General features: G+C 35.2%; 1 protein-coding gene across 2 annotated transcripts in view; it reads left to right on the forward strand.

The window, feature by feature from the left end:
* The first annotated feature begins 761 nt into the window (after positions 1-761).
* The window catches only part of LOC110099084 (sorting nexin 1), a 49936-nt gene continuing 29512 nt past the window's right edge, over positions 762-21185 (forward strand). Inside the window, exons 1-3 of one of the 2 annotated variants that reach the window (XM_020826118.2) lie at positions 762-992; positions 1079-1219; positions 18861-18996. In XM_020826118.2, the coding sequence (XP_020681777.1) occupies positions 981-992; positions 1079-1219; positions 18861-18996 (289 nt within the window). In that variant the 5' untranslated portion in view covers positions 762-980. The remainder of the gene's footprint in view (positions 993-1078; positions 1220-18860; positions 18997-21185) is intronic. The other variant, XM_020826125.2, reaches the window with a different exon arrangement.

Consider the following 21185-nt stretch of genomic DNA (forward strand, 5'->3'; position numbering starts at 1 on the left):
AACACCACAATTTGAATTAATTTGGCAAAAAGGCAGAGCTCAATGTCACAACAATGCTTATTTGAAGCAGCGGCACCCTTAGGAGAACTTTTCAAAATTTTCAATTATGCACACAAACTCATGCGACCCTCTTCAGAATATATTCAAACACCCCATATACACATAGAACACTCACATATACTTATAAAGGACATGATTGCAAAAATTTAAATAGGTTATCCTTACCATATCGAGTCATAACAAGTGCAAGTACACACGAATTGAGTTGGTGTTACACGTATGTTTTCGACATCAACTCCGACTCCCAACTTTAAACACTTAGATTTATGCTGGAATCCTATCAAATGGCTATCTCAACTTCAACAATGCGATGTCTACTTTATTAATGCCTTCAAGGTAGGGCTTCATCTGTAACTTAATTAAATACGATAAATTATTTTAACTGGGTAAAACATGGTAAATTTTTTCTTTCTTTTCTTGATTTTTAACGTAAAACTCTTATGTATCTTATCATTATTTCTCCCCTCTTATTTGTTTGTATAGATTATTTGTGTAAAATTAGGACGTTAAACTCTATTTACTGCCGCGAATATTCTAGCAGTTAACATATTAATGAGAAGATTTATATTATTCACAAATAATGTCTATTAACTAATTAAAAAAAACTATTACTATAAAATTTGTCTTATATACTTAATATTATAAAAACTTGGTACAATTTTATCGCTCATAAGTCTCATATTAAATGTTTCCGGATCGATCCTAACCCATCGGGTGAGCCAGACTAACCGGTTACGGAGATCCGTGTTTCTAGGCGATCCAGTACTCACAGAGCCTAGAAGTTCTTTCTTCCACGTCTCCCTTGATTTGCTGCCCGATGCAGTCCGTGCTAAGCTTCCACTCTCCTCGGTGATCTTCCCGGCGCCGCGATTCAGCCTCGTCGTAGCCTCCGCCGCTGCTTGAAAGAAGAAGAAGAGGCGATGATTTCCACGGTACCTTCAAAACCTCAACCCTCATCGAACTGCGGGATTGAGACCAATTTGATCTGTTCTATGTTTCCATTTTGCCCTTTTTACAGCAGAGGACATTTTCGGGGTCTTCTCCTTCACAGAGTCCTAGATCTCCGTCGGGGCAGCCTTTTCTATCCGTCTCTGTGACTGACCCGGTGAAATTGGGGAATGGAGTGCAGGCGTATATCTCGTATAGAGTCATGTCCAAGGTGTGTTTTTACCTTAATTTGTTATATCATTTGCTTGTTTTTGTTTCTCTTTTGATAGTAGTTGCTAGGTATGTTTATTGCTGAATGAAGAGCCATGGTTTTGTTCATCTTTTGTTTTTGCCTTTCGGGGTATGAGGGTTCAGATTTTGCGTATCTTATAATGGGACCAATTTTCATTTGAGTTTGCTGGAGATGGGTTTCCATGACTTGAAATCATGGCATCGCATACGTCAGATGTCTATATATAGGGACTCTGATATTTTTGGTCGCAGTATTTCTAAAGCTATATCACTTGATATGAAATATTTGAGCTTAGGTTATGTTTTCTGAATTTTTTGATATTCCTATTGTATCATTATTTTCCAACATGCATGTTAGATATGTAAAAGTATTATGATTGATATTGATAAAGGATAATTGCATTACCTGATATTTATGTTTTCCTTGAGAAACACAGTAATCGTGAATTGCTTCGCATGCTGTAAGCTTTCTGCAAGAAATGTGTAATTTTGTTAAACTCTCTTCTAGATTGTACCTCTCGATGTTTGCTTTATGGGGGATCTATTTTATGATATTTAACTACCACCAGCCCAAAAGATCCATAAAAGTTAGAACTTTAGTGATTAAGGGCGACTTAAAGTCTAGAGTTCACTAATGCAAATTTTTTATGAGATGTGCATGGAAACACACAAAAGACTACTATTCATTGTTTTTAAATTTTGATTTAAGCAAATCCTAATTTCTTTTTATATAAAATTAAAAAAAAAACATTCTTTCTAGATTGAGTAGCATATTGAAGAGATTTCTCCTAAATGAAATAGGGAATTAAATATAGTTAATTTTAATTTTCGGGGTTGAGGTTTTCCATAAGAGAAAGCTCTTATGATTAATTACATCCCGGCTAAGATACTAAGAAAACTCTCAATTAAAGAACTTTTCTTTTGGTCAACATTATAGATAAGATACTATTGGTTAGGGTAAGTTAATATTTCAGGAATGTCAAATATGGAAAAGAAGTCTTTATGCAGGGGATTATGTTAATAAGGTCAAAATTAGATATAGATTAGTGGAACATTTCCATGAATTAATGAGGATAGGCGCAAGAGACATTAACATTGTTATGGAGTCTTATAGCTCGATAACATCTAGAGAGATATTCCCGAACTAGACTCATGCTATCATTAAACATATCTACTGTGGGATATTGTGGACATAATTCCTCAGTTTAGTTTGTGTTTTATAACTCCATAACTTTTAGAGTGAGATGCCCATGGTATCATGAGAGTATTTACCTAGACATACAACAACTCAGGGAAACTTATACTCCACTAGCACCCTTAAGGAAATACCTAGATTAGTCTTATAGTACTTAGAGAAGATATATACCTTTGAAAAGAATCAAGGGACCCACAATCCACAACAAATTTGAGGGATCTTTCTAGACTAGACTCATAGTATCTAGAATGGTACGTGTCTTTAACTGACTACAAGGCTTAGACTTAGGGCCAAATGGGTTTTTCAGTACTATTTATCAGTTCATTGGGAGGATGCTTACTAGAGAATATACAACTTTAACCATGAAAGATTGCGGAGCTTGACTATCATTCTTATATCTTGCTTAATTCAGGAATGCACTTGATCGACCTTGTCATATTTTAAAAAATGATGCCATTTATAGGGGGTGCATTATTTGGCTAAAATTAGTTTGATTTTTAAATTAACTATTTGGTTTTTGGTTTAAAATTTTGAAATATTTGGTTATTGGTTATTGAATCAATTTTGATCTTTCTTAAGCCACATAAATTGAAATAAAAAAAAAATTAATAAATAAATTGAAATTCGAAATTATAAGCTGTAACTAAGATTGGGAGCAATAAAAATCGTCAAGTGGTTGGCATACTTTTTAGTTCATGTAGGCAAGGGGGGGGGGTGGTCAAAAGCTTTTTGGGTTCTTTGGTCTTGGGGCTACTTGTTACCTCTCTGGTTGGGCCTTGGCTGCTCTCAGATTAAGCCTTGGCTGTTTTGGTTTTGAGTTAAAATCTTGGGATCTACTTGATTCAAGCTCATAAATGCTTGAGCTAATGATAGCTCATTAATATGAAAATGTATTATTCTTGTAAGCTCATTAAGAGGAATTGAATCCTTGCCTCTTCCCCTTCTTATGTCCCCTCGGTTTTCTCTTCGTGCTGTTCCCGTGAAATAATGCTGGGTGCTGGTTGCCTTTTCGGTTTTCCCCCAGGCTGCTTTCCCGTGACTTCTCCAGCCTGGTTTTTGTGTTGGCTCTTCGAGTCCCTCCATAGCTGTGTTCCTGTGGCTTCTCCTACCCAATTCCTGTGATGTTTTGGTAATTGTTTTGTGTTGCCTGCTCCTTTCTCGTTGCTATTTTTTCCCAGGATTTATGTGGCTTTTTTAGTGCTGTTTTGAAATAAATGCAAGGCTTTTTGGGTGTTGTTTTGGACTGAAAATTGGCCTAATTTAATGGGTTTAAATGAAGATAATAGTGGCTGTTTGGCTGCCCCTTTAATCCTATATATTGGAGATGTTTGTGGCTGTTTTAGAGTTTTTAGAGAGGATGATATAATCAGATTTTTAGAAGGCAAAACCTGAGGGTTTTTTCTTCTTTGGGAATAGCTTGCGAGCTGTGTCCCCCATCTCTTCTCATCTCTATAGCTTGCGAGCTATGTTTCGTCTTGGCTTCTAATATCTTTTTTATCTCCACAAGAATCGACATCAATTGTATCTTTCTTCTTAAGGGAATGCAAGTTTAGGAATTTTATGTCAAAGTTTGTAACCGTCGTTTTATTTCTATGAAAGTTGTCTATTGTTCTAGTGTTGTATAATTTTATTTAAGTTTTTCGTGTCTTTTCTTATAGCCTAGGAAATCTTTTCTTGCTTGAAAAAATTAGGCTTTCTCCTAATTTATGCTTGCATCAATTTGATATTAGAGCATGGTTGTTGTGTGTGTCTTGGTGTCAGATTTTTTTTTGTTTTGAGTCATGTTTTTTTTTTGAGTCATAGTCCTTGCAATCAGACTTCGGAAGCCTCGGGACAAGATTCAAAGCAAACTCAAGCTTCATCAGGAGATGAACAATTTCAACCAGAGGAGAATTGATGTAGGCAAGGGAGGGGGTCTAAGCTTCTTGGGTTCTTTGGTCTTTGGGCTGCTTGTTACCTCCCTGGTTGGGTCTTGGCTGCTATTGGATTGGGCCTTGGCTGCTTTGGTTTTGAGCTGAATTTTGGAAGCTATTTGGTTCTAGCTCTTTAATTACTTGAGCTGATGTGTTATCTCATTAATTTGAGGAGTTATTGCACTTTCTAGCCCATAATTTTGAAAAGGTATATGGAGTGGAGCTTGTTTCTTCCCCTTATTGTGTCTCCTCAGTTTTTTCTGTGTTGTTCCCGTGAACTGATGTTGGGTGCCTTTTCGGTTTTCCCCCTGGCTGCTTTCCCGTGGCTTCTCCAGCCTGGTTTATGTGTTGGCTCTTCGGGTTCCTCCCTGGTTGTGTTCCCGTGGCTTCTTCTACCAATTCCTGTGCTATTTTTGGGAATTATTTTGTGCTGACTACTGTTCTTCCTTGTCCCTTTATCTGATTGGTTTGGTTGGAGGTAGAAGTTAGCTGTTTGGCTCCCCTTTCTCTCTTATAAATATAAGATGTTTTTGTCTAAAAAAGAGTTTTTAAGATGCTAGGTGGCTGATTTTTGGAGATAAAAAAACCTGAGAGTTTTTTCTTCTTTGGGAATAGCTTGCGAGCTATGTCCCTCATCTCTTCTCCTCTCTATAGCTTGCGAGCTATGTTTCGTCTTGACTTCTAATCTCTTTCTTCTCGCCGCAAGTGACCATCCCACCTGTATCTTTCTTCTCGATGAATGCAAGCTCTTTTAGGTGTCTTATGCTTGTCAGGATTTATAAGGTGTTTGTTTTAATGTTATAAGCAAGGTTTTCAGAACCGGACCGGACCGGCCGGTTCAACCGCGAACCGGTCCGGCGGGCAGTCCGGAGAGAGTGAGCAACCGAGTGTTTTAAGAATCGGGTAAAAACTGGTTGAAATCCCGGTTGAACCGCTGAACCGTTGAACCGGGGGGTTCTGAAATAACCGGCCGGTCCGTTAAAGCTGTAATTTGAGTCCTTGATCTGCGATCTAACGGCTTAGATAACTATGTATCGACAATTCGGCATAAGTGTATTACTTGTTCGCTCGTATCGTTTGCCCTAGCATACGCGAACGACGGAACGAGACTTGGAGCCTCGGACGATCCCGACAGAGGTTTCGCGAATGAGACTTCTTCTTCACTTCTTCTCCCTCGTCCGACCTCCCAGCCACCGGCGAACACGTTGGGGAAGAAGTTACGTCGCTTTTGGCCTCCTACCCGACCCGTCGAGCTCAGCCTCGCATGTTCTTAAATTTTTTTGGGTAATTTTTTATGCATTTAAGCTTGCATTTATTCTCCAAATCGTATCGATATGCTTGCATTTCTTCTCCATTTATGCTTGGTAGGATTTGTTCAGTTTATGTGGCATTGTGGTAACCCTAATGTTAGTGTTGATGGGCATTAAAATGTTTATGTGCATTTGGAAGAAGATGATGATATGATAGATAGAGATTAAAATGTTTATGGTGTGCGTGAAAAAATCAGTATTGAAATGTTTATGTGCATTTGGAAAACAAATCAGATATATCATTTGGAACCATGAGGGCTGTTTTTTTCAGATGAAGCTTCACTAGCTGAAGCAATTGAACTACATTTGTGAATTCCCATAGCTTCTCCATCGCATAGGCTTTTGTGTTTCTGAAGATGAAGTTGATAATGCAGAGCTTATAACTTGCTCATTTCTAGATGTTTATACTAAAACTTTTATCATATATTCTTCAATCTAGTGAAATCCCATAGCTTCTCCATTTGTGAATTTATTATATATTCTTCAATCTAGTGAAATCCCATAGCTTATGGGAGATTTATTATAGATTATGATGATAATTGATTTTTTTCTAAATCCAGAATGGATCAACCAACAGTTTTGTCTCATAATATGCGTGAAAAGATCGATATTGCTTGGGATCATTGTAGTGAAAGTAAATGTTCAGATGGAAAAAAACAATATAGATGTCTACATTGTGGGATTATATACAAAGGTGGAGGAATTAATAGGATAAAACAACATCTAGCAGGGATAAGAGGTAACATAGCTTCGTGCAAAAAAGTTCCACATGACATTTGTCATCAGATGCAAGAGAATCTAAGAGAAATAGGCAAGAAAAAACAACAAACCCAGGAGGAGTTAGAGCAAAACACAACAGTTTTTGTTGATGAACATATGGATGAGGAAATAGGCTCTTCATCACTTCCCAAGTCACAAGCCTCTAATGTACATCATGAAGGACTTCATAAAGGGAAGAGAAAGAAAGATGACATAGATAACTTTTTTGCACCAAAAACTAAACCTGGTTCTCAAACATCATTGAAAAGTGTAATGTCATCCAAAGAAGCCATATACCGTGCTGATTTGGCAGTTGGGAGATGGTTTTACGACAGTTGCATTCCATTTAATGCCATAAACTCTGCTTTTTCACAGAAGGCTGTTGATGCTATAGCTGCAATTGGCCCTAGTTATAAGTTGGCATCCTATCATAAGTTGAGAGTTAATCTTCTGCAAGATTGTAAAAAGGAATGTAAGCTGTTGATAGATTCATATAGAAGATCTTGGAAAAAAATTGGTTGCAAACTCATGGCCGATGGTTGGACAGATAACAGGAATATAACTTTAATTAATTTTCTTGTTTATTGTCCAAGGGGCGTTGCATTCTTGAAATCTGTGGATGCTTATGATATTACTAAGGATGCCAAAACATTATGTTCATTATTTTGCGAAGTTGTTGAATGGGTGGGGCCAGAAAATATTGTACAACTTGTAACAGATAATGCTGCAAATTATAAAAAGGCAGAGGAATTACTGCATGAAAGGTTTGGTAACATTTGTTGGTCTCCATGTTTTGCTCACTGTTTAAATCTTATTCTTAGAGATTTTGGGAACATGACTCATATTCAAGATCTTGCGAAAAGTGCTTCAAAAGTTACAGTTTTTGTCTACAATCATGTCTTTATTCTAGCTTGGCTAAGAAAAAGAGAAGGTTGGAAAGAAATTATAAGGCCTGGAGCTACTAGATTTGCTACAACTTTCATAACTTTGAAAAGCTTATATGAACACAAGCTTGATTTGCAGGCTTTCATAACAAGCAAAGCTTTCTTTGATTCAAAGCTCTCCAAAACAGTTAAAGGGCAAGAAGTCTCATCCATCATTTTGGATATAAAATTTTGGAATGACTGCTTGGTAAGTTCCAAATTGACTGGGCCTTTAATTCGATTATTGAGAATTGTGGATTCTGATGAAAAACCATCTATGAGATTTCTTTATGATGGAATGTACAGAGCAAGGAGAGCAATCAAGTTAATGTTTAAAAAATCCAAAAGGTTGTACAAACCTTACACAAGCATTATAAAGAGGAGATGGTATCGTCAACTAAGACAAGGCATACATTGTGCAGCTTACTTTCTTAATCCACATTTTCAATATGATAAAGAAAATTTTTGCATGAAATCTGAAGTGATGTAAGGTTTAGTGGAACTGATTGGAAATAAAGATATATGCCCTAAATCAACAACAACAATGAATGAAGTTAGGCTTTTTCGTATTAATTTGGAAAGCTTTGGCAAACCAATTGCTCTAATGATGGCCAAAGAAATGCAGCCTGGTAAGTCAAATAAAAATGTTAGAATGTATTTAGTCTTTCTTGTATATCAAATATTAATTAACTAATATTAATCTTTTTTTAGATGAATGATGGAAGATGTTTGGATCAAGTGCACCAAATTTGCAGAAATTGGCTGTTAGAATTCTTAGCCAAACTTCTTCATCTTCTGGATGTGAAAGAAATTGGAGTGTATTTGAACAAATTCATACCAAGAGAAGAAATCATTTAGAGCATCAAAGACTAAATGATCTAGTATTTGTTCGGTACAACCTCAATTTAAGGCATGGGTATGAATATATAACTTTTAATTATATTTAGATGTCATTTGATCATTTCTGTATGATTGTATGGCTTAATGATCATTTAATTATATTTAGATTACAAACAAAAAAAAGAAACTAATTTTGAAGCTTGACTTGATATAAAATTTTAAAAATTTTGTGTGATGACAAAAGCTATGCATTTGTTTATGTTTTATTGACTTATTTGAAGAGACACTTATAGTATATGCTATTTGTTTATGTTTCATAAACTTAATTGATGTCATGTTTATGTTATTTGAATTAGGAGCTATGAAAATAGAATGTTGAATGAATGAATTACAGGAAAATTTAATTTTTATTTTATTTTTTAAATAATATTATTATTTATTACGTCATCCGGTTCGACCGCTCGAACCGTGAACCTCTCCTTCTTCCGGTTCGTTGTCCGGTCCGGTTCTGAAAACCTTGGTTATAAGTTTTTTGTTTGTCGTATAAATTGTAGTTTGTTGTCTTTTTAAGAATTTGGTGTATTTTCTTTATCCTATGAAGCATTCATAAACTTAATTGATGTCATGTTTATTTTATTTGAATTAGGAGCTATGAAAATAGAATGTTGAATGAATGAATTACAGGAAAATGTAATTTTTATTTTATTTTTTAAATAATATTATTATTTATTACGTCATCCGGTTCGACCCCGGTTCGACCTCGGTTCGACCGGTCGAACCGTGAACCTCTCCTTCTTCCGGTTCGTTGTCCGGTCCGGTTCTGAAAACCTTGGTTATAAGTTTGTTGTTTGCCGTATAAATTGTAGTTTGTTGTCTTTTTAAGAATTTGGTGTATTTTCTTTATCCTAGGAAGCATATGCCTTTTGCTTGCAAAAATTTGGGGCTTTTCCAAATTTTTTGCTTGCATCCATTTTTTTTACTTTCTTTTTCGATTTTTTTTTAATTTTAAAAGAAAGGAAGACACAAAAAACCTATGAAAATCCTAACCTAGACACAAACTTTGACATAAAATTCCTAAACTTGCATTCCCTTAAGAAGAAAGATACAATTGGCGTCGATACTTGCAGAGAGAAAAAAGAGATTAGTAGCCGAGACGAAACATAGCTCGCAAGCTATAGATGGGGGACATAGCTTGCAAGCTATTCCCAAAGAAGAAAAAACCCTCAGGTTTTGCCTTCCAAAAATTTGATTATATCATCCTCTCTAAAAACTCTAAAACAGCCACAAACATCTCCTATATTTAGGATAAAAGGGGCAGCCAAACAACCACTATTATCTTCATTTAAACCCATTAAATTAGGCCAGTTTTCAGTCCAAAACAGCACCTAAAGAGCCTTGCATTTATTTCAAAATAGCACTAAAAAAGCCACAGAAATCATGGGAAAAAACAGCCACGGGAAAGGAGCAGACAACACAAAATAATTCCCAAAACATAACAGGAATCAGGTATGAGATGCCACGGGAACACAGCCAGGGAGGGACTTGAAGAGCCAACACAGAAACCGGGCTGGAGAAGTCACGGGAAAGCAGCTAGGGGAAAAATCGAAAAGGCAATCAGCACCCTGCATTATTTCACGGGAATAACACAAAGAGAAAACCGAGGGGACACAAGAAGAGGAAGAGGCAAGGATTCAATTCCTCTTAATGAGCTTGCAAGAATAATACCTTTTCATATTAATGAGCTATCATTAGCTCAAGTATTTATGAGCTTGAGCCAAGTAGATCCCAAGATTTTAGCTCAAAACCAAAACAGCCAAGGCCTAATCCGAGAGCAGCCAAGGCCCAACCAGAGAGGTAACAAGCAGCCCCATGACTAAAGAACCCAAAAAGCTTTTGACCCCCCCTTGCCTGCATCAATTCTCCTCCGGTTAAAGAAGTTCAAGTCCAGATGAGGTTGCTTTGAATTTTTCTTGATGAGATGTAGACTCTGAATCCAATTCTTCAATCTTTGCCGCATATTTCTTTAGGATTTCTTCTCGTTCTTGCTTGAATTGGTCTTGTAACAATTTCTTTTTCTTCATATACTTGTCCGTACTCATATGCAATTTTATCTGTAGTTTGAATAGCTTATTATGTAGGGAATGTCCTTCTGTCGGAATCTATCTGTCCATAGGAATGTTTTCTTCGAGATCTTCTGACTGATTTTCATCTATCACTGGATCACAGTTTTTATATTTTTTTCATTTTTTTTAAACAAAGAAAAGAAGACTCAACAAAACTTAAACTCACTTGATACCAAGACTCAAATGACAACACAACTCATAAACCTAGGATTTACTAACCCGCTCTAATACCAAATTGATGCAAACAAAAATTTGGAAAAGCCCCAAATTTTTGCAAGCAAAAGTCACACGCTTCCTAGGATAAAGAAAATACACCAAATTCTCAAAAAGATAACAAACTATAATTTATACAAAAAACAACAAACTTATAATATTAAAACAAACACCTTACAACTCTTGACAAACATAAGACACCTAAAAGAGCTTGCATTCGTCGAGAAGAAAGATATAGGTGGGGTGGTCACTTGCAACGAGAATAAAGGGATTAAAAGCCGAGACGAAACATAGCTTGCAAGTTATAGAGAGGATAAGAGATGGGGGACATAGCTCGCAAGCTATTTCCAAAGAAGAAAGAACCCGAAGGTTTTTTTATCTCCCAAAATCTGCCACATAGCATCTAAAAAACTCTTTTTTAGACAAAAACATCTCATATTTATAAGAGAGAAAGGGGAGCCAAACAGCCAACTTTTACCTCCAACCAAACCAATCAGGTAAGGGGAAGAGGAAGACCAGCAGTCAGCACAAAATAATTCCCAAAAACCGCACATGAATCGGGTAGGAGAAGCCACGGGAACACAGCCAGGGAGGGACCTGAAGAGCCAACACAGAAACCGGGCTGGAGAAGCCACGGGAAAGCAGCCAGGGGGAAAACCGAAAAGGCAACCAGCACCCAGCATCAGTTCACGGGAACAGCACAAAGAAGAAACCGAGGAGACACAAGAAGGGGAAGAAACAAGCTCCACTCCACATACCTTTTCAAAATTATGAGCTAGGAAGTGCAATAACTCCTCAAATTAATGAACTAGAACCAAATAGCTCCCAAAATTCAGCTCAAAATCAAAGCAGCCAAGGCCCAATCCGAGAGCAGCCAAAACCCAACCAGAGAGTTAACAAGCAGCCCAAAGTCCAAAGAACCCAAGAAGCTTAGACCCCCTCCCTTGCCTACATCATTAGTTTATTACATTTTTTTTTTTTGGATTTTACTTTCTCAGGGTAGTCTATTAGCTTGCTAACTACACAATACATATTCTTTGTAATTTGTTAAATTCTACTTAACGTAGTGTCATATATTATTTGTATTGCATTATGGACCAATTTCAATTTAATTAAAACTGAACCAAGTTCCTATTTTGTTCAATTGGGTTTTGGCCAAGCTTTTGTTGGTTTTGTTTTTTGAATAATGAATCAAAATCTATTTGTTTAAGTTAATTTGTCAACCAAACCATCCAAAGAAAGCAAAAGCACACCCCTAGTTGTTTATGCATGTATGATACAGGGAGATTGATGAAGACTATTGACTTCTATAGGTAATATGCACACGAGGGATATGTTGCAATAATTTTATTTGGTTATCCGCTCTACCGTGAAATCTTGACTATATGGAGACTCACAAGGCTAGGATATGATGTGAATCTATATGGTTTTGTTAATAGGCTACACATATATGTCTAGGATGATAAGATTGCATCTTATCGCTGTATTCAGAGTATAGTAGTTGATAACGCATAAGTGCTCTGCTAGGACATAAATGGGGCATGCTCATTTGAATTGAGAAAAAAAGTGATCAAGCATTCATGCACTTTTTTTTTTCTTAAGATTTAATTAATTTTAGTTTTTGATGATAATGTAAACCTGATTATCAGGTAGAGTAGAGTATGCATAATAGGATTTATGATATGATCAAATTTATAGACAACTAAGCCCAAACCATCCATTAGGTCCAGACCAATGTGCAAAGTAGTTGGCCCAAGCCAACTGAATGGATAGTAAACATATAAAATATCATAGTAACTCGATGCTTCATTAGAATGAAGACTCATGTGATAGAGAATTAGGGTTGAACTCATATATTTTCAAGCAAATTTAGGATTTTTTAAAAATTTATTTGGGAATTTACTATAATTTTCTAATGGGGTAACCAATACACAGGCAATCATATTCTTGATGCATAATTTATGATATCAAGATGATAATTTATGTAATAAAGTATTTATATAATTTTTTAAAAAACAGGATATATGCATCTCAAGCTTTTTTGATGATTGGTAAATAAATATATTAAAACTCACATTGCAAAATATAATTTTTCCTTTCGCATAAATGACATTAAATCAACAATAAAAATATTTAAATATATATTTTTTAATTGGGCATTTCAAAACAATTTTTGAAAGGCATTTAAATATATGAAATAATGAAATAAAAATCTATAATTTCTCAACATCATTGAAATAAATTTCAATAAATAAATTTCAATGATTAAAAACAATGCCCTTATTTTGTGAATATATTCTTGAAATCTTTAGGAATTTACATGCATTATAATTTAAAAAATGCATGAACTATGCAAAAAAAATCACAAAACTCCAAAAATAATTTTCAAGGGTTAGGGACAATGTAATGCCATAGTAGAAATGTTTTTAGAATTATCTAAAATTTCATGAATTTTAATAAATTAAAAAAGGATAAAAAATGCAAATAAATGCCTTCGAAATTTTGAAAAATGCATGAGATTGAAAATGCATGTAGAGGATAACATGCTGAGTTTCTATAATTAATGAAGAATTCTCATGATTTATTCAATCCAAATAATAAATCATATAAGTTATAGGACCATTATTTTAATCATTTGAAATACATTTAATTTTAAAAAAGTTTATTTTAATCATCTTGAAAGTGTGTTATAATTTTTCAAAATCACTAAACTTACTTTTTTTATCAAAATAGAATTTTTGATTAATTAAACATGATGAGAGAGTTGCTATTTGCATGTTTTACCTACTTGCAACTTGTATAGTTTTGATGATTCCAAATATTATTGTTTTAAGTTTTTGTTTTCTCCTAACACTTTTTGGAAGAATTGTCTTTGCTCTTGTGTGGACTAATATTTCAGGATAATCGAACTCCAGAATAATAAAGTCATCAAATCAAATTCAGCATGAGATAGTTTGTAAATTGAAGTTTGTAATTTTTATTGTAATTGAGTTTGAAAAAATATGATTGTAATTGAATAGCTTAGTACACACACCTGGGGAGATCTTTAAAAATCACACTGATCGTACGGGACGATCAAGTCAGTTAATCCCCTCGGAAGAGCAATGGAACAAACAGGAAGTGACAAAATTTTTCTAAGTCCTGATCGTCCAGACGAATTTCCCAATTCGTCCCGGGACGATCTGCTCTGGATTCACACTTTGTTCTGATAGTCCAAACAAAATCATCCTGTTTGTGCCAGGACGAAACTCTTTAGAAAATTTTCGTCCAGACGAAATCCTATATTCGTCCCAAGACGAAACTCTCTGGAAAATTTTCGTCTAAACGAAATCCTATATTCGTTCCAGGACGAAACTCTATGGAAAATGTTCTTCTAGACGAACTCCTATTCGTCCCAGGACGAATTGTTCTCTCTTGAAATTTTGAGAACGTCTTGCAGTTCATCCAAACCAACCCATGATATAACTGTTCGTATCGGACGAACTTAGTTCGTATGGGACGATGATCGGGTACGAAGTCAGTTCGTACCAATATACATTGGGTTCGTATGCAACTAATTAAGTATATTCATACAGGACAATCTAAAGATCATACAGTACGATCCACTATGTACAGACTTAAAAATCAGCAGTTTTTGGACGATTTTTTGTGTCTTTCATATATAAAGTCCAATTAAAACTGCCTCTTAATCTTTTTGCCAACTGATCTTCGTGTTAACTGAAGGGAGAATGAAGGAGAGAGTGTGAGAGTGTTTGAAGGAGGATTCTTACTACTGTAGCGTGAAGGATTCACTTGGTACTCAAAGGTGAGAATCTCCACTTGTGATTTGTGATTACTTCACTCTTTTCTCTCATCCTTCTAGATTTCTTGTGAGAAGATCTATCAAGGAGATCCGGTTCTCTGCCGATATTTGGAGAGTGTGAACAGCCGAAGGGTTCTCTGCCGACACTTGGAGAGTGTGAACAGCCGAAAGGTTCTCTGCCTACACTTGAAGAGTATGAACAGCCGAAGGGTTCTTTGCCTATATTGGGAGAGTGTTAAAGGACGGGCGGTTCTCTGCCAACACTTGGAGAGTGTAAAAGGACGACGGTTCTATGCCAACACTTGGAGAGTGTAAAAGGACGACGATTCTCTGCCGCACCGGCTAGTGGTGAAAGAGAGTTTTGTAAAGGCTTCTCCGCCTTGCTGTGGGTGCAAAAGGAGAGTCACTAGTGGTATTAGTGCAATACTCGGAGGGTGCCTCCGGGGAGTGAATGTAGGTTGTGTTTGTCCGAACGACTATAAATCTTCTCTTTTATTTTCCGCTGCTTTTATTATTAGCTTTTTAATTTGTGGTTGGAAAATTTTTTCTACAAAATTTACTAAAGTTATTCTCAGTTTTTAATTTCAAAAAGAGGGATAAATTTTTTAATTACCAATTCACCCCCCTCTTAGTTAGCCACTGAGACATAAACTTAGGTCTAACAACCTAATTCATATTGAACAAGTTTCAACAAAACATGCCTCTTGAGAATTAATAAATTCTTGAGTTATATTGTTCAGTCAATTTGCTAACTCAACATCATCGTGCATCATTTGGGCCACTCAAGGTGTGTCATGTAGTCCAATTTTGTGTCTCCAATGATTGATGATCATTGGAGCCTTATAAGATGCTCCCCTCCCTTTGTTAGCTAAGTCAAAGTTGGATGGGGGTCTACGTTAGGTTGGGTTAGCGCAATCCTAAGTTTAGACCATGTTTGAATTTTTTATATAGGTGAGTTGACTTATGGTGCTAAGATTGACTAAGTGGTCCTTAGGTTCTAGGATTCCTATTTGACTTAGCTAGGCTGCCTAAGTTGCTTAGGATAGGTTATACATGGGCTAATTAGGCTAGGTTTAACCTTAGGCTTGACTAGGGTGTGGTGTAAACTAATATTAATCATATGAGTCAATTTGGGTCTACCAGTCAATTAAGGTTGCATGAGATTCAGCCAAAATAATTGGCTTATAGGTCACCACTATGTTAAGGGTTGACTTAAGGTGGGCCTTGGGTAAGTTAGGGTTAGGTTGGCTACAAACCAGGTCAAGCTTTATTCTTAACCACATGGGTTGTGTAGGATGTCTCAATAGGTGACTTAGAGTGAGTCAGGGTTGAGCTTCACTAGGGTTTGGTCCTGATCAGGTTTAAGTTTGGTTTGACATGCCCATGCCCATGCCCACCATAGATAGTTTTGGGTTACATGTGCTAGTAAATATTACGAAGGTTATTTTGGACTAGGTAGATTCATGAAGCCGAGCTAAAGCATGTAGAGTACCAAGGTGTACTAGTGTGTACTAGGTTTAGCTCAATAGGTTGCTTGATGGGAAATCTAGCTAGGATGTCATAGCTTATAAAGGTCTAAACTAGGTAGGCCTCCTAAGTAGGTTATATTCTCCCCAAGAAGGCATGCAAGCTGGCTAGCCAATCCCCTAGAGCATTCTTGATGGCTATACTATGTTGGGGTGGTTCAAATACGCTAAGTCGGATTAAGAATTATCCCTGATCATCCACAAAATATTATGAAATCTACTAGATAATCTGACCCATGGCAAGGTCTAGAGTTACATGGTAGATCATGGGATAGTAGAATTAGTAAGGTAAGTTTCTAAGGCTAAGTGAAACCATAAGCTTTAGCGCAAGGGGAGCACAATAAAATGGGGTCAACAAACAACCTCTTTAAAGATGAGACTTAGATATTAGTGGAATGATTTATGTCCTCTACTGTTGTCTAGGTTGATGAAAAGTAGAATTTCATGTTTTCCTTAGGCATTAGTAACCAATAAATTATTTATATTATTGACTTAATTTTAGTCACCATAAGCCTCTTTTAATGATTTGTATATCAAGATGCCAAAAACAAAAAGCAAAAATAATTTAATTTGATTTGTTGAAATAATTTGTTAAAAATTTCATATGGAGTTAAACTAGCTTGTTCATTTGATTAGCCAACTACAATTGATATGTGTTGAAAACCTGCTGATATGCCACTGTTGGAAAGAACCAGGTAATTTCCTGCCCGTTAGTCAGAAATTTGTGCAAGAGAAGTAGAACAGCATGAGAACAATGCTATTCTTTCTAATAAGATGATATGTGGATAACGATGTATAGGTGTTGAGGCGAGTGACAAATTTATGATATAATGATGAAATAGACAAACTTGGATCGGTCATTTTTAGGGAAAACTGATGGGCTTCTTAAGTTCCTCCCACCACCAAAACAGAATCAATATTTATCTATGAATTTTTGTATTACATCTTTGACCGTACATGGTTATAGGTATCCATGTGGGATTGAAGTCAGGTTGACCTCTCTCTGTAGGGACTGAAACGGGGAAAAAAATTGAAAATAACAGAATTACAAATGGATCTTCTTCTAATTCTTGAAATATTTCCTTCTAATTGCATCGAAATCTGAAATTTTTATTTGAACGTAACCTAGAAATTTGCTATTAGAGAATAATGAAAAACTCCTATTTGAGGCATAATTATGGAAAAGATTTAAAGAAGAATCATTTTAAAAGGGTGTCATAATTATTACCATGATGTATATTTTGATTGATCCAAAAATATTTAGAGTTGGCTTATGAAGAATGTTTATAAAAAGTTCTCGTTGAGATAGCTTTCGAAATTAGAATTATTGGAGGCATTAGATTAGTTTGATCAACCAATCTTTTAATAACAAATTCCTAAGGATAAAGAGGATGTTTTATTGTTGAAGAATAAGGATTTAGGTACTTTAAGAAAAGTGTTATTCGAGATTGTGGCAATTAATATGTATCAAACTTTTGAGGCTACAATGCTATTATGGAAAATGGTTATGGATATAAGTTTTTAAAATGTATGTCAATATCAAAAATCAATTTAGTTTTATTCTAGATCATCTGTTGTTACAATCTGTGTTATGGAAATCAGTGGAATACTATAGAGAGTAATAAACTCATCTGATTTTTTATTGACCTTGAAAAAGCACACGCATATCTTCTAGTAGTGTTATTAGTAGAAAATAGACATTTGAAGCAAAATGTTTTTGTCAAAGTTATGTCAAAATTGTTAAGTTTATGAATGATGGAGTCTTGATTAAAAATTAGTATTAGTTGTGAAGTTGTTCAGCATAAGGAAGAAAATGTGTGCTGGAATTATGATTTCCTTATCAAAGATGTATATGCTTGAGTATTAATTAGTACAAAAATACTCTTGTTAACAAAATAATTTTAACCATAATAAAATTACATCAAGAATCTAAATTTCATCAATGTCCTTTCTGGTCATGATGTTAATAACAGATATTCAAAAGAGTTATTGTATTGTACACTATTTGTTAATGATAGACTTCATACAAGGAAGAATTCTTTTGAAGCAAGCGAGAAGTTAGAAGAATAAAGGCTATAAAGCAATTCCTTATGAGGGGATTAGAATTGTAGAATTGAGAGTGAGTGCATGATGCAAAATTTTAGTAAATGTGAATATAATAACTATTAATTTATGTTGTTAGAAGATCAATTAATACCTTAGTGATATACGTTTGAAATACTTTGTAACTACTATACAAAATAATGGAATATAGATATAATGTAACTTTATGTTAAGGCTTTGTTATTAAAATGAAAAAAGTGCCTAATGAATATTACGTGACAAGAGAATATCAAGGCCTAATAAAATTATAATTAGAGTAGCTATACTAAATAAATTAACTTTATTAATGAGCATGATGAGGGCAAAAGAAATGTGAACCTACTTTAAGAAATGTTTGCTAAAGTAAGAACTACAGAGTCTATACCAATTATGCTAGAGAAATATGAGACTAGTGCTGAATGATAATAATGCAGTGGAAATTAGTCTTACAATGCTTGGCATCTACAATAATTGGCAGAAGATTCACTAATAAAAGTGGAATTGGTGAAATAGTTAGAAGGGAAACGAAGTATATCCAAGCTAACATTGTTAAACCAATGCAAAAAACTTGGGATTATGAATAAATGTAGGAGGATTCATAAAGTCAAGTCAAAATATATAGGATAAGGCTAGCGATGATGATAATTTTTGCCACTAACACAGGTTATTTGCATATGCTAGCCAACCATGTTAAAAAAAAAGAAAAAAAATTTGTGGCCAACCAAACAATCAGCTTAGTAAATGATATATCACTACAATCTTAACAATCCAAGCTAACATTGTTAAATCCGTTTTATTTCTATATATGTCCTTCAATGCTCAAGCAGACCATAAAAAAAAATGTACTTCTCTGCAACCCAAATACTTGTGACTTGTGAAGGCTACTTTAATCATTTTTTTCTTTTTATATATCTTGACATTTTTCCCTTAAGCAGACTAACATGCCTGAATATCAAGGGCAAGAGAAGATTGTCATTCGGCGTTACAGCGACTTTGTTTGGTTGCGTGATAGGCTTGCGGACAAGTTCAAAGGAATTTTTATTCCACCTTTGCCTGAGAAGAGCGCTGTAGGTAATATTGATATTGATCTTGTGCCAAATATTTTCTTCTCTATGCATCATTCTTTATGATATGAATGCCCCTGATTATAACAGTTTGATTCATGAGTGGTGTCTCCTTTCTTGTATGTGGAATATATAACCTCTGATAAATTAAAATTTTTTTTGATGAATTTGACAATGTCCTTTATCATCTAAGTTCTTTGTTTTTCTTTCTCAGTTTTCTTATAATTGCAGAGCTATTATTGTTGTGCCTCTTAGATTGCTTGCACACTACTTTTTTTACTTAATAATTTGTTGAGTAAAGAACATGAATATTTTTTTTTATTTAGTTCTTAGTTTTTCAATTTTTTTTTCCTTTAAGTTTATCCTATCTATTTATTTCTCATTATCATGAAGTAAAAAAACAATTTTCTCCATTGTATTGGTATTCAACTGGTATTAAAAAACATAAATCAACATTATCAATACAATTAATATTTTGAGCTAATTGGGAATAACTTGCAATAGACTAATTAGGAGATCAATTAATTTAATGATGTGGGGACCAACCAATGTGATATGGAAGTTGAGAAAGGGCCTCTAGAGAAATTATATGATGTTGAGAGGTTCTTGAGTCAAGAGCATTGCTTATAAGGAGAATTTGGGTCTCAAGAAGCTTAGGAAGAGATCTTGGTAAATACTCTAAAGCCATATGTCATGCATCAAGACAAAGCTGCCAGCCCAGTAGGTCCTTGAGAGATTGGCTATCTTTAGCCCAAGAAGTCCGTTGATTGCATGATAATGATGACATTCTTGTAACATAACTTCGTGATTGCAACACCTAGTGGTGGCCACCATATTGCATAAATTTCTTATTTTGAGTCATAATTTCCTATAGTAAATGTAGCCCATATTATAATCAACGTTCCTTACCTCTATAAAGGAAGTTCGATATAGGCTAAACAGAGCTAGTTGGCTTCACAAGGCTTGGCAAGACTTCTGTTAGTCTAAGTTTTTGTTGTAGGGAATTGACTATTGTGCTTTTCATCTTAGGGCTTCAGTGGGCATGAAGTTGGAGAGCTAAGAGAGAAAAGATTCAAGGAAGAGCTTCTTCCTCCTTGTATGTTTCCTAATTTTCTCAATTAATAAAACTATGTGCTTAATTTCTTGCTCTAGTCAGTATCCAAATTATATCCTACTTTACTCCATGCTGTCTTCTTACATTAAAGCACTTGGTTTGAATAGCACTTGGTCAACTTACAAATTAAGATTTTGCATTTAAGCACTTGATTTGAAGAGACCTCTGGCACATGATATTGACAAAGAGTGGCTACATGCATATTAGAGAAACATTCTTATTATTAAAATGAAGCTCAAGTAGGTAAGGGAAACCCTAGATGTCAAGCAAACAAAGAGAATCATCCAAAAACATGGCAAATCCCATTGTGATACAGCAGTGGTTATGTTAAGGAGATGTTAAGAAAGCATATTGTGGTGCAAAATCTTGAACAAGATCAATAAGTCGGGAATGTTGGTACCCAATGAAAGATTTCTGTCATGACAACAGAAGGAAACCAATGAGAATTTTGATAGGTAAGAAGTTGATTCTGAGATGAGGATCATAGGCCTTCATTCAATAGGAGATATCAATCCTTCAAGGTAGGGGTGAAGGTCGACATTCCTACCTTTGATGAAGCAATTGATGTGTAGAAGCTGGATGTTTTGGTAGCTTAGCTAGAGCCTGTAGTCTTTATAGGTATTCTTCCCAAGAGTAGATCTCGTTTACTCAGCTGAAGCTCACCTAGTAGATGTTGATTTGATAAAATGCTCTTTTGAGATATGGGCACCAGGATATCACTTAGCATCATTTCATGAAACTACTCCGCTAAGAATACTACCCTAGAGGGCATGAAGAGAAAAAAGATGGAGTAAATTGTATGAGTTGCACTAGCGACAAGACTAAAAAGTGCAAGATATCCTAGGAGTTTAGAGACAAGCCCTAATGATTGGAGCATCATTGGAAGATGTTGTTGAGGTGCTGAAGTACATTACAGGATTATATCAGAGTATCTACACCGACCTCCCATCCTTCACATCATTGACCTTGGTCAAGCTAGCATTTTGGTTATGCTAAATGAAAGAAAGAACAAGAGTAAGAATGATATGCCTCCCATAAGAAGAAGATAAATGAGATCAAGGTTGTTGTGATGAAATGAATTC

This window comes from Dendrobium catenatum, unplaced genomic scaffold (genome assembly GCF_001605985.2).
Source record: "Dendrobium catenatum unplaced genomic scaffold, ASM160598v2 fragScaff_scaffold_224, whole genome shotgun sequence".
Lineage (NCBI taxonomy): Eukaryota > Viridiplantae > Streptophyta > Magnoliopsida > Asparagales > Orchidaceae > Dendrobium > Dendrobium catenatum.